The sequence below is a fragment of the Musca vetustissima genome, unplaced genomic scaffold, assembly GCF_032173495.1.
Source record: "Musca vetustissima isolate MV318-11 ecotype Yass unplaced genomic scaffold, APGP_CSIRO_Mvet_v1 utg21938, whole genome shotgun sequence".
NCBI lineage: Eukaryota > Metazoa > Arthropoda > Insecta > Diptera > Muscidae > Musca > Musca vetustissima.
This window is the reverse complement of record NW_026876984.1, coordinates 40,662-53,693: the sequence shown is the minus strand read 5'-3', so window position 1 is coordinate 53,693 and position 13,032 is coordinate 40,662. Positions and strand designations below refer to the sequence as shown.

Below are 13,032 nucleotides of genomic sequence, written 5' to 3'. Positions count from 1 at the left end.
GACTTTCATTGCCTTTGGTTGCCCAGCCACTAAAAAAGAATACAACTTTCTTATTGATATCAAATTCTGGTAGATTGATTAGTTCCTCCGGTTGTTGAAGTGGGACGTTTATATTTTTGCAAGGTGTTCTCAACTGGAAGTACATCTTGTCAACTTTGGGCGGAATCGAGATATGTTTTACGTTCGAGGCCAAAATGTGGGAACCTAAGAATAAATGGAAAATTAAATTGAATTACCTTGTGTTCTAGAAGGAATGGAAAATTCCGTGTGAAGATGAAAGTCCTTGGTGAGTATATTAAGAAAACAGAAGGACAAATTTGTCATAGGTTAAATTTTTAAGTTATGGCTGAATGAATTTTTGGCTGGTAATTCTAAAGTACATCCGCCATAACACATAAACTTGACCTTTACCGAATTTTTTCTTCTGAATTCTTAATATTTCCGTCAAGTGTTTTTAATCACATAATAAATTTTACACCCTCCAAAATCTTGTTGCGTTGTAAAGTTAATAATCGATATATTCCAGAACTGCAAAAATCTACTAAATTTTCACTATTTTTTCTTTTAACATTTTTTTGTAAATGTAAAATTTGATCTACTATTCCAGATACTTTTTCACTTTACTCACATGCCCGATTGAGAACACCAAACATTACTTGTTCGGGGAAACCAATTAACACCTGAACGGGAATGGAGAACATTTGACTTGGTGTTGGTATTTGTTTTGATCCTTGTGAACCGAATCCTTCAATAATGCTAGCTGCTGATTTTGCCATGGCACTAAAGTCCACTGATTGTGCCACTACATTAGCCGCGATAGCACACACTAAAATTATTGGGCGAATAAAATTTGTTATTTTCGTTTGTAGTTTCATTTTGTTATTCCCGTTAGAATCGAACCGAACATGTAATTCCTAGTACAATTTTTTACATATTTATATAGGAAACCAAGTCAGGAGATTGTAATGATATAAAGTTATTGTTTTTACCAGCCTCTAAAGTCAACAATTATAGAGAAGAATAAAATATTTTTTAATATAAATGATAATGCGATCGATGCGATAAAATTCAAATTTTCAAAATATCACGCTATTTATTGTTTATTTATTCTTTTATGTATTTTATGGCATAGAAACATTTGAGGTTTTTTATATTTATTTTACATAATTTCCAAAATGTGACCGATATTTTTAAATGGACATTGTCGATCCAGTGCAAAAATGGGTCACCTGATCCGATTTCAACAAATTTCGATTTCAATGTAAAGCGAACAACCATAGGTTACTCGGAGCACTATTTGCATGTAATTGGACAAAACTATATATGGAAGCTATATAAAAATCTGAATCGATTTCAATAAAACTTAACAAACGTCATTCAAGACTCGTGCAAATGGAACAGGATCTATGGTGCACCTTTAACCTAAAATCGGACTAAATTATATATGGGAGCCAGGGACGTACGCAGAGGGGCCCCCCAAATTAATTTTTTTTTTACAGTAAATTTATGTTTGCAACAGCGAATGTTTTCATTTTGTACTACCTCCCCGAAATGAAATCCTGTATGTGAGCTATATCTAAATTCCAATCAATTTCAACAAAACTTTACAGACATCGAACTGGATTTAATGCAGTACCCTATGCAAAATTGTGTCTCAATGGGACAAACCTTAAGAAACCTTAACTTCACGGACATCAATCTGGACATCATTCAGTATGATGTGCAAAATTATTTCTCAATCGGACAAGCCATAGGTTTGGTGCTCCATACTATCGGTACCCTAATTGGAAACCGTATGCACGAGGCCATTATATATATATATAGGTATTTTTAGGACAAGTTGTGAACGCGTTCAATAGCATTCACCTCTGCTCCTCGTATTCGGAGTTACTCTTTCTACCAAACATTATCAATATCGATCCACGTTTTGGTATAGTTCCCATATAGCGATATCAATATACCGGATATTTTGGCACGCTTTTCAACCAAATTGTCTAGAAATTTATATTTCAAGTTCTCATTGGTTGGCAAGATTCCTATAAAAATTATAAAAATCTTTGGGTATAGCCCCCATATAAAGGTCGAGTTTCTTTATAGGTATTTTAATGGTTCCGCCGCATTTCCACTCGAATTAACAATATTTTAGCATTATGAATTGGCTATAATTTAACATTTCGATTCCTACGGTCTATTTCTTCAAAGAACATTTTTAAACTAACCAAGAGGACTTTTTAATCCCATTTTTATTAGGAATGTTGGCTAAACATATTTTGAAGGTCAGAGTTATTCACTAAAAATTTGTGTAATTATTTTGAAAAAATTATTTAAATGATCGATTTTTGAATATAACCAGTAGGTTTTTAGAACAGAAAAACGTTATCAGAAATTTTATTTTCATTATATGATATTGTAAATTCTCTTTTTTATATTTTCCTTAAATTATTCTTATTGGAGAAAATTCATAAAAACCACAAAATACTCTCTTTCCCCTTACAAAACAAAACCTTCCCTGGTATAGTTATGCTCTTTGACTACGATCGTTTTCTCACCATCCGTTTAAAAAATGGGTCTATCTCCCGTTTGGTCAAGGCTTCACAGATTTTTTTCTGTTAGTTGGTGTGGCACCCAAACATAGAGCTTTTTACACCCTTCACCACACTGTGGTACAGGGTATTATGTGCATATGTTTGTAACAGGCAAAAGGAAACGAGATAGACACATGGTTTCTTTTGAGAATATGCATAGACTCTCTTTCTAAGTCGATTTATGCATGTCCGTCCGTCTGTCTGTCTATGTTAAATTGTAAACAAAGTACAGGTCGCATTTATGATCCGAGTTGGATGAAATTTGGCACAGCTCATTTGTTTGGCCCAAGGACGAACCCTATTGAAATTGGGAAAAATCGGTTCAGATTTAGATATAGCTCCCATATATATTTTCGTCCTATTTCATGTAAAAGGTGTACCAAAGTCCCTATATATCTTCCGATTTGCACGAAATTTGGCACAGCGTGTGTAAAATTTCTTGAAAATCGGTTCCGATTTAGATATAGCTCCCATATATTTTCGTCCGATTTCATGTAAATGGTGTACCAAAGTCTCTTTATATCTTCTGATTTGCACGAAATTTGGCACAGCGTACTGAATTGAGTATAGAATAATGTGTGTAAAATTTCTTGAAAATCGTCCGATTTAATGTAAATTGTGTACCAAGGTCCCTATTTATCTTTCGATTTCCACGAAATTTGGCATGACGTACTGAATTGAGTCTAGAATGATGTGTGTAAAATTTCGGAATCGGTTCCGATTTAGATATAGCTCCCAAATATATGTTCGACCGATTTAATGTAAATGGTTCACCAAAGTCCCTGTATAACTTTCGATTTCCACGAAATTTGGCATAGCGTACTGAATTGAGTCTAGAATGCTGTGTGTTAAGATTCGATTTAATGTAAATGGTGTACCCTATATATCTTTTGATTTGCACAGCATTTAGCATAGCGCACTGAATTGAGTCTAGAATGATGTGTGTTTAGATTCGTGAAAATCGGTTCAGATTTAGATAAAGCTCCCATATATTTTCGCCCGATTTGATTTTAATTTTGCAGGAAATTTGACATAGCGTACTGAATTGAGTCTAGAATTATGTGTGTTGGGCAGATTGCCATACAAAGGTAGGCAGATTGCCACACAATTTTGCACAACGTACTAAAGTTCGTGTAACGTAACGTGTGTCAAGTTTTACTGAAACCAGTGCGGATTTAGATATTGCTCCCATATATATCAACTTCCGATTAAAAAAAAATAAGCACCAAAGACTCAAAGTTGACACAAAATTTTGCACAACGCACATAAAATAGTTTAGCCAAGCGTGTGTCAAGTTTTGTTGAAATCCGTCCAAATTTAGATTTAGCTCCCATATAGTTTCGTCCGATTTTAAGTAAGACCCAAAATATGTCGATTAGGAACAAACCGTGCATAAATTAGTCTAAATTAGTTTATGATCTAAGTCGATTCACATTTAGATAAAGGTCACATATTTTATTTCATTCAATTTCATGTTAATGGCCCTCTGTTAGGATGCATCTTTTTAATACACCGATAGTGGTGAAGGGTATCATATAGTCGGCCCCGTCCGACTTTACTACTTTCCTTACTGTTTTTTTTTATTTCTTTGTGTAAATAGTTTAAAACAATCTTATGGTCGATTTTTAGCTCCTGGGCGATGTTACGACTGCAAACATTACGGCCAACTCCGATCATTTCTCCGATTTCATAGACATTTTCCACGACAGGCCTAATGGATTTCTTTTTCCTCAACGTAATATAAATCTAAACCGATTTTCTACAATTTCAAAAGGGTTCGTCCTTGGCCCAATAAGTTCGTGCCACCTAAATGCAACCTGCACTTCATTTAAAATGAAATATTTTAAGATAAGGAACAGGTGTTAGTTTATTTTTTTATTATTATTTTTTTCAACATCATATATTTACCATTAGTATATATTAACAACAATTTTAAATATATAATTAACAAGTGCATTTAAACAATTTGTGCATAATAATTAAATAACATTTTTTTACGGGCTATCACAAAGACCACATTCGTTTGGTTGAACTGTAGCATTTTCCGGCGCATTTTTACCATATGGTTGTTCCGCATTCACATTCAAATAATAATCACCCTTCAAATCATGTGGCACTGCATAACCCATGGGATATTCTGGCCCATCACAGCGACCACCATTCAAACCGGACAACGAATTGCAACGTTTCGCTAAGAAATTTCTCTCATTACCGGGATACACCGTTTCAATGAAATAACGTATCGAACGTTCATGCGAACAACCAAAATTAACGCAACCCGGTTTGACGGCCTGTTTACCATTTGGATAAAAATCAACATCGCCTAATGATTGTGGTTTTCCCAAAACACCTGGATTTGAATGAACGATATCGACAAATTCAGCATCACCACGTGAAATAACCTCTAAAGATTCGCCTTCATTGAAACAGGGGTTCGCAGGGTCTAAGCCAGTAATGCGAGGCAACAATTGGCCGGTTAAATTTTTAAATTGACGTCCAGCACTGCCGACAATTTGTCCACCCAAACTATGACCAATTAGGTGGATATTTTCTACGGGTATATATTCAGTTAATTGACTTAAGCTCTCCGCAAGTATATCGCCTACTTCTTCGGTATTGAATGCCGACCATGTATACAAAGTTTTAATGGAATCCGAAGTTTTTATGTACTGAAAGAAAGTGAAAGTATTAAAAAAAATTAAACAAATAAAGGCTGTGTTAGGTTCGGTTGCATTTAAAATTCCTTAATTCGGTCAGGGACCTATAGCATGTGGTTCATGATCTGAGAAACTTGAAAAAGTGGGTTATAAATTTTTTACTCACCAAAAATTAACAGGAAGAAATTTTTTATTCGCATAGACTCCGAAATACCCAATGAAAGTAAAGAGCATCCAGTAAGTAAAGCACAAAAGTCGGATATATATATGGTCTATATCTAAATCTGAACCGATTTCCATTAAACATTACAAAATTCATTCTAGCCCCATTTAGTGCTAATAGAACAAACATTGGGTATTTGGTGCACCATTGCATCGGACTAAGATATATATGAGAGCTATATCTACATCCGGTATGCTGTTCAAAATTTATATATCCGGCATGCTGTTCAAAATTTCATGTCAATTGTATCAACGTTGAGTAGTTTCGTGCACCATTTAACGAAAATCGGATGAAGCTATATATGGAAGTTATATTTAAATCTAAACCGATTTCCGTTAAAATTAAAAGAGGATTTCTATTTCAGTATTATGTGAAAAATGTTGTGCCAATCGGACTGACTTTGGATCTTCGGTGCACCATTTACCCATAATCGGACGAAAATATATATGAGAGCTACATATAAATCTGAACCGATATGAACAAAAATTGACACATTACCGGAAATCGGACCATTTACCGGAAATCGGACGAGACTTTATAGGGTTCGTCCTTGGTCCAAATAAATGAGCTGTGCTAAATCTCATCTTGTTGGGTTCACAAACACGACCTGTGCGTTCTTTACAATTTTATATCAACAGAAAGACAGACGGGCTGCCGGACATTCATAAATAGACTTAGAAAGTGATTCTATGCATGTTCGGAAAAGGAACTGTGGACCTATTTAGTTTCCTTTTGTAAACATATGCACAAAGACATAATATCCTGTACCATAGCAAACATGTGAAAAGCGTTAAGTTCGGACGGGCCGAACTTTGGATACCCTCCACCACAGATATACTGACAGGTACTTGAAATGAAATACCAAAAAGTGGACCTATACCGACATTTCTACAAACCGATTATGTAAACCATAGACCAATTCATAAACCAATTTCAAAAAATTTTAATGGGTAATTATACACATTCACACGGTGAAAATGTGTCTCATCGAAATATTAGTTTTAGACCCCATGTTTCTTTCGACCAAATTAGTTACAGAAAATTTTGATTTCATCCAAACTTTGCCCAACTTATTATTTCTTCCAAACTTAGTTCAATTTCGAAGATGTGGAATATCGGTCCACTCCTCCTGGTACCTCCCACAGAGGGGCTAGGTCTAAAAGCGGGTTATAGTTCATTATCGAATCTTGCGTTCTAGTTTTTTCCTCCGCAGATGAAAAGATTACAACAGAATCTTAGAACCAAACCCAAAACACGGAACAAATTAGATAACTTTTTTATTATAAAAAAAGGGGTTGCATGGGGCCTACCCCAAAAAGGGGGCGAATATCAATAATTTTTGGTGGAGAGATTTGTTACCATACACGACAACTAAATGCCAAATTGCAGCGAATTCGGTTGAAAGACGCGCTCAAGAACCCCAAAATATCAAAAATTGGAGAGAGTGGAGTGGAGAGATTTGGAACCTATTAAGAACTCAAAATACTAAATTACAGCCGATTCGGTGGAAAAATACGAACAAAACCCACAAAATACTGAAAATTAGGAGGTACCGTTATATGGGGGCTACCAGAGAAAGTGGACCTATATTTATAATTTTTTGTGGATACATTTAGTACCCAATAAGAACCCAATGTACCAATATTCCGTGAATTCGGTTGAAAAACGCGCTCAAGAACCCCAAAATACCGAAAATTGGGGGGTACGCTTATATGGGAGCTATGCCTAAACGTGGACCGATATATCCCATCTTCGAACTTGACCTGCCTGCAGACAAAAGACAACCCTATGCAAAATCTCAGCACCCTATCTCAATTCCTTCAGAGATAGCGTAATTACAACAGACGGACGGACATGGCTATATCGTCTTAAAATTTTACCCTGATCAAGAATATGTATATTTTATAGGGTCGGAAATTAATATTTCGATGAGTTACAAACGGAATGACAAAATTAATATACCCTCCATACTATGGTGGAGGGTATAAAAATAGGGTGTAATGGTGTCGCACCTTATATGGGGGTTATTTCAAACCATGGACCTATGTTGAACGTTTCAAATTACTACAACTGCGGCTAGGACCTTCAAAATACCGAAAAAGGGACGGGGCCCTTATATGGAATTAATATACCCTCCATACTATGGTGGAGGGTATAAAAATAGGGTGTAATGGTGTCGCACCTTATATGGGGGTTATTCAAAACCATGGACCTATTTTGAACATTTACAATTACTACAACTGCGGCTAAGACCTTAAAAATACCGAAAAAGGGGCGGAGCCCTTATATGGAACTATTTCAAAATTTTCTGCAAATATGTTTTTCATCCTACAAGTACTTGATATATCAGATTACAGCAACTTCGGTGGGAAAATGCCACGAAAAAGTTTTATACACCTTCAAATATTGAAAATGAGGCGGGGCCTTTATATGGGATTCTTGCTAAAATATAGACCCATACCGAAGTTTTGTTAACCTCCAAGAACAGTGAATATCAAATTTGTGCCATTTCGGTTGAAAAATTGGACTAAACCCTTAAAAATACTGAAAATTGGGAGGGACGTTTTTAAAGCGGGGCTATCGGTTTGAGGCGAATTGCTGCTAAAGTCTTCAAAATACCAAAAATGTGTGGATCCTTTATATGGGCCAATATTGGCATAAAGATTTGATACCCAATAAAAACCCAACGTATCAATTTAATCCCCACGATATCGACTTTGGGGGCACCGTTATATGAGTGCAGGAATATTTGTCCAAAATATTAATTTATAGTAAACCCGATTAAAAAAGTGTCCATAATCCTTTAAATACTGATAACTTTGAGGTGCCGTTATATGGGGGCTATACCTAAATATGTACTGATATTGTGATTTTTTTTTTTTTTTTTTTTTTGCAACCAAAAATATCTAATTACACCCATTTCGATTGAAAAATGCGTGAAAAATCCTTAATATACCGAATAACTGGATTTTATCGTAGCTATGCCTAAACGTAGACCGTTATATCCCATCTTCGAACCTGACCTGCATGCAGACAAAAGACAACTATATGCAAATTTGCAGAACCGAAGATAGCGACGAACGGGCGCCACATTGTCTTAGAAATAGTAGATAGCGATAAAAAAACATCTTACCACAAAATTGTAATCGCCACGACAATTATAAGCATTGGCGAAATCTTGAATGTAGGAACTATTAGCATCTGAACCCCAACCACTAACAAAGATAACAACTTGCTTGTTCACATCAAATTCCGGTAGATTTACAAGCTGCTCCGGTTGCTGGAGAGGAACACTGATATTTTTGCAAGGAGTTCTCAACTGGTAATACATTTCCTCGATATTGGGTGTAATACGTGGATTAATTGCACCCGATGCCAAATAAAGCGAACCTATAAATAAAATTTATTTCGAATATAATCCCTTAATTCAATTAATCAGCCATGTTTAGAAGTTTCCCCTTTACTCACATGCCTGATTGATAATACCGACAACAGTTTGTTCGGGCAATCCAACTAATAACTGAATTGAGGTATACAGCAAATCCTGGGGTGTTGGTATTTCTCTTATGGCCTGTGTGCCCAATCCACGAATTATATCAGCAGCTGATCTCCCCAGATCTCGGGGATTAAATCGTTGTGCCAATCCATTAGATGCTAAAATGCAAACAACAACTATTGTTCCGATAAATGGCGAACTTGTTATTTGTATCCTCATCTTTGCTATTCACAGCGAAACTGGTTTTTAGAACAACTTGAACGCATCTTTATATAGAGAATCGATTACTCAATAGATTGTAATGAGATATGATAAACAAGTATGTGTTATTGTTGTTGTTATTGTTATTATTTGCTATTTACCTTTTGCAAAATGACATACACTGACAATACTTATACAAGAATAGTAGTAGTATTGTCGTAACAAATTGTGATATACGACTGTGACCGTTTAGATAAAGGTTCAATTTTGAAAGCTCACCCTACCTATTAGGTGAAGACATTTTTAAACATCTATCGATGAATGAAGTTGAATGAATCTTTTTTGCATTGGAAATCAATGTCAATGTCCTAATGATGTTAATTTGTTAACTATTCTAGCTGTCAGTAGGTTTTTATTGTAAGTAAATAATAAACATATACGAAACGTGGTGGGATTCTGGCTTTATCAAAACTGGCTTCTGGCTTCTTTAAGAACTTGCTTACTGGCTCACTGAAAGTGAGCCACCTATTGCTAAAAATTAAATTAATGCCTAAAATAAGGTTTATTCCATGTAATTGTTTTCTTTATTAAAATCATAAAAATCCGAAACGGCAAAAATGTATCATGTCTTATAATTTCATCGAAAAGCCACATAACCTAGGTACCAAACAAGACATTAGCATAGATATCGATGAACAACGTACGTTCTTATTCACAATTAAGGGCAGCTGAATCAGGTGTAATTCATGAAGGGTACAGGGTGGTACAGGATATTATGTCTTTGTGCATATGTTTGTAACAGGCAAAAGGAAACAAGATAGACCTATAGTTCCTTTTAAGAATATGCATAGAATCACTTTCTGAGTCGATTTATGTATGTCCGTCCGTCTGTTGTGTTAAACTGTAAACAAATTTATAATCCGATTTGGATGAAATTTGGCACAGCTCATTTGTTTGGCCCAAGGACGAACCCTATTGAAAATGGGAAAAATCGGTTCAGATTTATATATGGCTCACATATATACTTTCGTCCGATTTAAGGTAAATGGTGCACCAAAGCTCTTATATATCCTTTCGATTTACACCAATTGAGTCTAGAAAGATGTGTGACGAGATTCGCAAAAATCGGTTCAGATTTAGATATAGTTCCCATATATATTTTCGTCCGATTTAAGGTAAATGGTGCACCAAATTCCTAAATATCTTTGGATTTGCCCGAAAGTTGGCATAACGTACTGAATTGAGCCTAGAGTGATGTCTGCCAAGTTTCGTGAAATCAGATTCAGATTTACATATAGCTCATATATATATTTTCGTCCGATTTCATATAAATGGTGCACCAAAGTCCACATATATCTTTCGATTTGCACGAAATGTGGCATAGCGTACTGAATAAAATCTAGAATGATGTTTGTTATGTTTCGTGAAAATCGCTTCATATATAGATTTCATATAAATGGTGATATATATCTGCACCAAATTTGTAACGTACTGAATTGAGCCTAAAATGGTTCGTGAAAATCGGTTTAGATTTAGATATAGCTCCCATATATACTTCGTCCGATTTCATGTAAATGGTGCACCAAAGTCCCTATATATCCTTCAATTTGCATGAAATTTGGCATAACGTATATTGGTTCCTTGGTGTGTCAATTACTTAAAGTCAATCTATAATATAAGGGAGCCAAGTTTCGAGAAAATCGGTCCAGATTTAGATATAGCTCCCATATATACTTTCCTCCGATTTCATGTAAATGGTGCACCAAAGTCTTTATATATCTTTCGATTTGCACCTAATTTGGAATAACGTACTAATTGAGCCTATAGTGATGTCTGCCAAGTTTCGAGAAAATCGGTCCAGATTTAGATATAGCTTCCATATGTACTTTCGTCCGATCTCATGTAAATGGTGCCCAACGTCCCTATATATATTCTTCGGTTTGCACGAAATTTGGCATAACATACTGAATTGAGCCTAGAGTGATGTCTGCCAAGTTTCGAGATAATCGGACCATATTTAGAGATAACTACCATATATACTTTCGTCCGATTTCATATAAATGGTGCACCAAAGTCTCTATATATCCTTCGATTTCTTCGAAATTCGGCATAGCGTACTGAATTTAGTCCAGAAAGATGTGTGCCATGTTTCGTGATAATCGGTTGAGATTTAAATATAGCTTCTTTTATTATAGATTGATTTTAAGTAATTGACGCACCATGGAACCAATTATGGCTGATAGGAACAAAACGTATTGAAATTAGTATAACCTAACCTGTGACAAGTTTCGTTGAAATCGGTTCATATTTGGATATAGCTTCAATATATATTTTCGCCCGATTTTAAGTAAATTGGGCATCAAACTCCTCATGTTAGTCAGATTTGTATCAAATTTTGCACAACGTACAAAATTGAGCATATTGAGCAATTACGTAATTGCGTTTTCTAGAAGTACAGACATCGCCCTATTGATATTTGTTTGAAGTCGATTTACATACTTTTGTCCCATTGTAACAAACGAATGAACGAATAGGTAGATTCGCATTTAGATAAATATCACATATTTTATTTCATCCAATTTTGTGTTAATAGTCCTGTTTAATATACCCATAATGGTGAGGGATATCATATACTCGGCCCCGTCCGACTTTACTACTTTCCTTACCGTAGGAAACAAATAAACTCTGAAACATTTATGCAAAGACATAAAAGTATAAAGATACGATACATTCTAAGCGCTATATAGAATGCTTATTAAATAAAAAAATATATTTTGAGTGCAGATTTAAAAAAGAATGAACAAGAATCGAGGTATACAAGAGTCAAACCGTCTCCAAACCGAAGGAGGATTCAGACAAAGTGACAATTTGTCGTCTGACCTGTTTATCGTCCGGCTGGAAAAGGTCATACGAGATGCAAATGTGAATAGAAATTACACTCTGTACTCCAAACAGCATATGTTACTCGCAGACGACATCGACATAATTGGTCGAACATTGCGAACGGTAACAACCACGTCTGCAGGAATTGAGAAAGTGTCTGCCAAAGTGGGACTGGACAGTAAATGGCGAGAAAACCAAGCTTATAGTATCAACGCGCAAGATGTCAAGTAGACTCGGACCAACTGTGGAACTTTAAAACTACAGTTTCGAGGTAGTGAACGATTTTATATAACTCGAGACCGCCGTAAACAAAAATAATAAGATCAGCTTTTAAATCCGGAGAAGAATAGTTTAAGCAACTCAAAAGCAAAGACATCTCTCTCCAGACCAAACTCACACTCTACAAGATACTCGCTGATACTACCTGTGATGTTATATGGATGCTTGCACAAGCAGATGAGACAGCTCTTGGAGTGTTTGAGAGAAAAATACTCCGGAAGATCTATTGGCCGATCTGCGTCGACAGTGAATATCGTCGTCGAATGAACCATGAGCTGTACCATTTATTCTCGGATATCGACATAGTCAGACGGATCGAGTTGCAGCGACTACGTTGGCTTGATCCTGTTGGGAGAATGGATGAGGATGCCCCAGATCCAAAGGCATATAAAAGCCTGTGCAAGATTATGGTTAACGCAGAAGGTGAAGGCCACGAATTCAATGGAATGGATCAAGTAGAAGATAACATCTCGGATCATGGTCTTTCAAATTGGATGAGCTGCACACAAGACCGACGCGTGTTAATTTTTTTTAAGCTCGGCTTATGCAACAAGCGTTCAATCGCAAGCCAGCCATGTAAGTAAGTACATTTATGTAGAATTGCACTTTTGGGTTCCGTTATGGTAGCAACTCTTGTCCATTCAAATGTAACTTTTTGTAAAGTATATAAATTCACACATGTACAGTATTAAGCCACCATAAATAAGC

At 35.7% G+C, this 13,032-nt stretch overlaps 1 protein-coding gene across 1 annotated transcript; it reads right to left on the bottom strand.

Moving 5' to 3' along the window:
• Positions 1-620: 620 nt before the first annotated feature.
• Positions 621-9,180, bottom strand: LOC133321510 (vitellogenin-1-like). Its single transcript, XM_061530593.1, has 4 exons — positions 8,934-9,180; positions 8,599-8,855; positions 4,603-5,254; positions 621-826 (listed from the first exon to the last, which is right to left on the bottom strand). Exons 1-4 carry the CDS (start codon positions 9,178-9,180, stop codon positions 621-623), a joined length of 1,362 nt encoding a protein of 453 aa, XP_061386577.1.
• Between the last annotated feature and the right edge of the window lie 3,852 nt (positions 9,181-13,032).

What these genes read in the sequence shown, in the direction of transcription:
- LOC133321510 (XM_061530593.1), bottom strand. Translation starts at nt 9,180, where the DNA reads ATGAGGATACAAATAACAAGTTCGCCATTTATCGGAACAATAGTTGTT. An exon ending in GTGGCGATTACAATTTTGTG is followed by an intron (nt 5,255 to 8,598) that starts GTAAGATGTTTT and finishes ACTTTCTTTCAG; the next exon opens with TACATAAAAACTTCGGATTC. An exon ending in TACAGTTCAACCAAACGAAT is followed by an intron (nt 827 to 4,602) that starts GTGGTCTTTGTG and finishes CAATAATTTTAG; the next exon opens with TGTGTGCTATCGCGGCTAAT.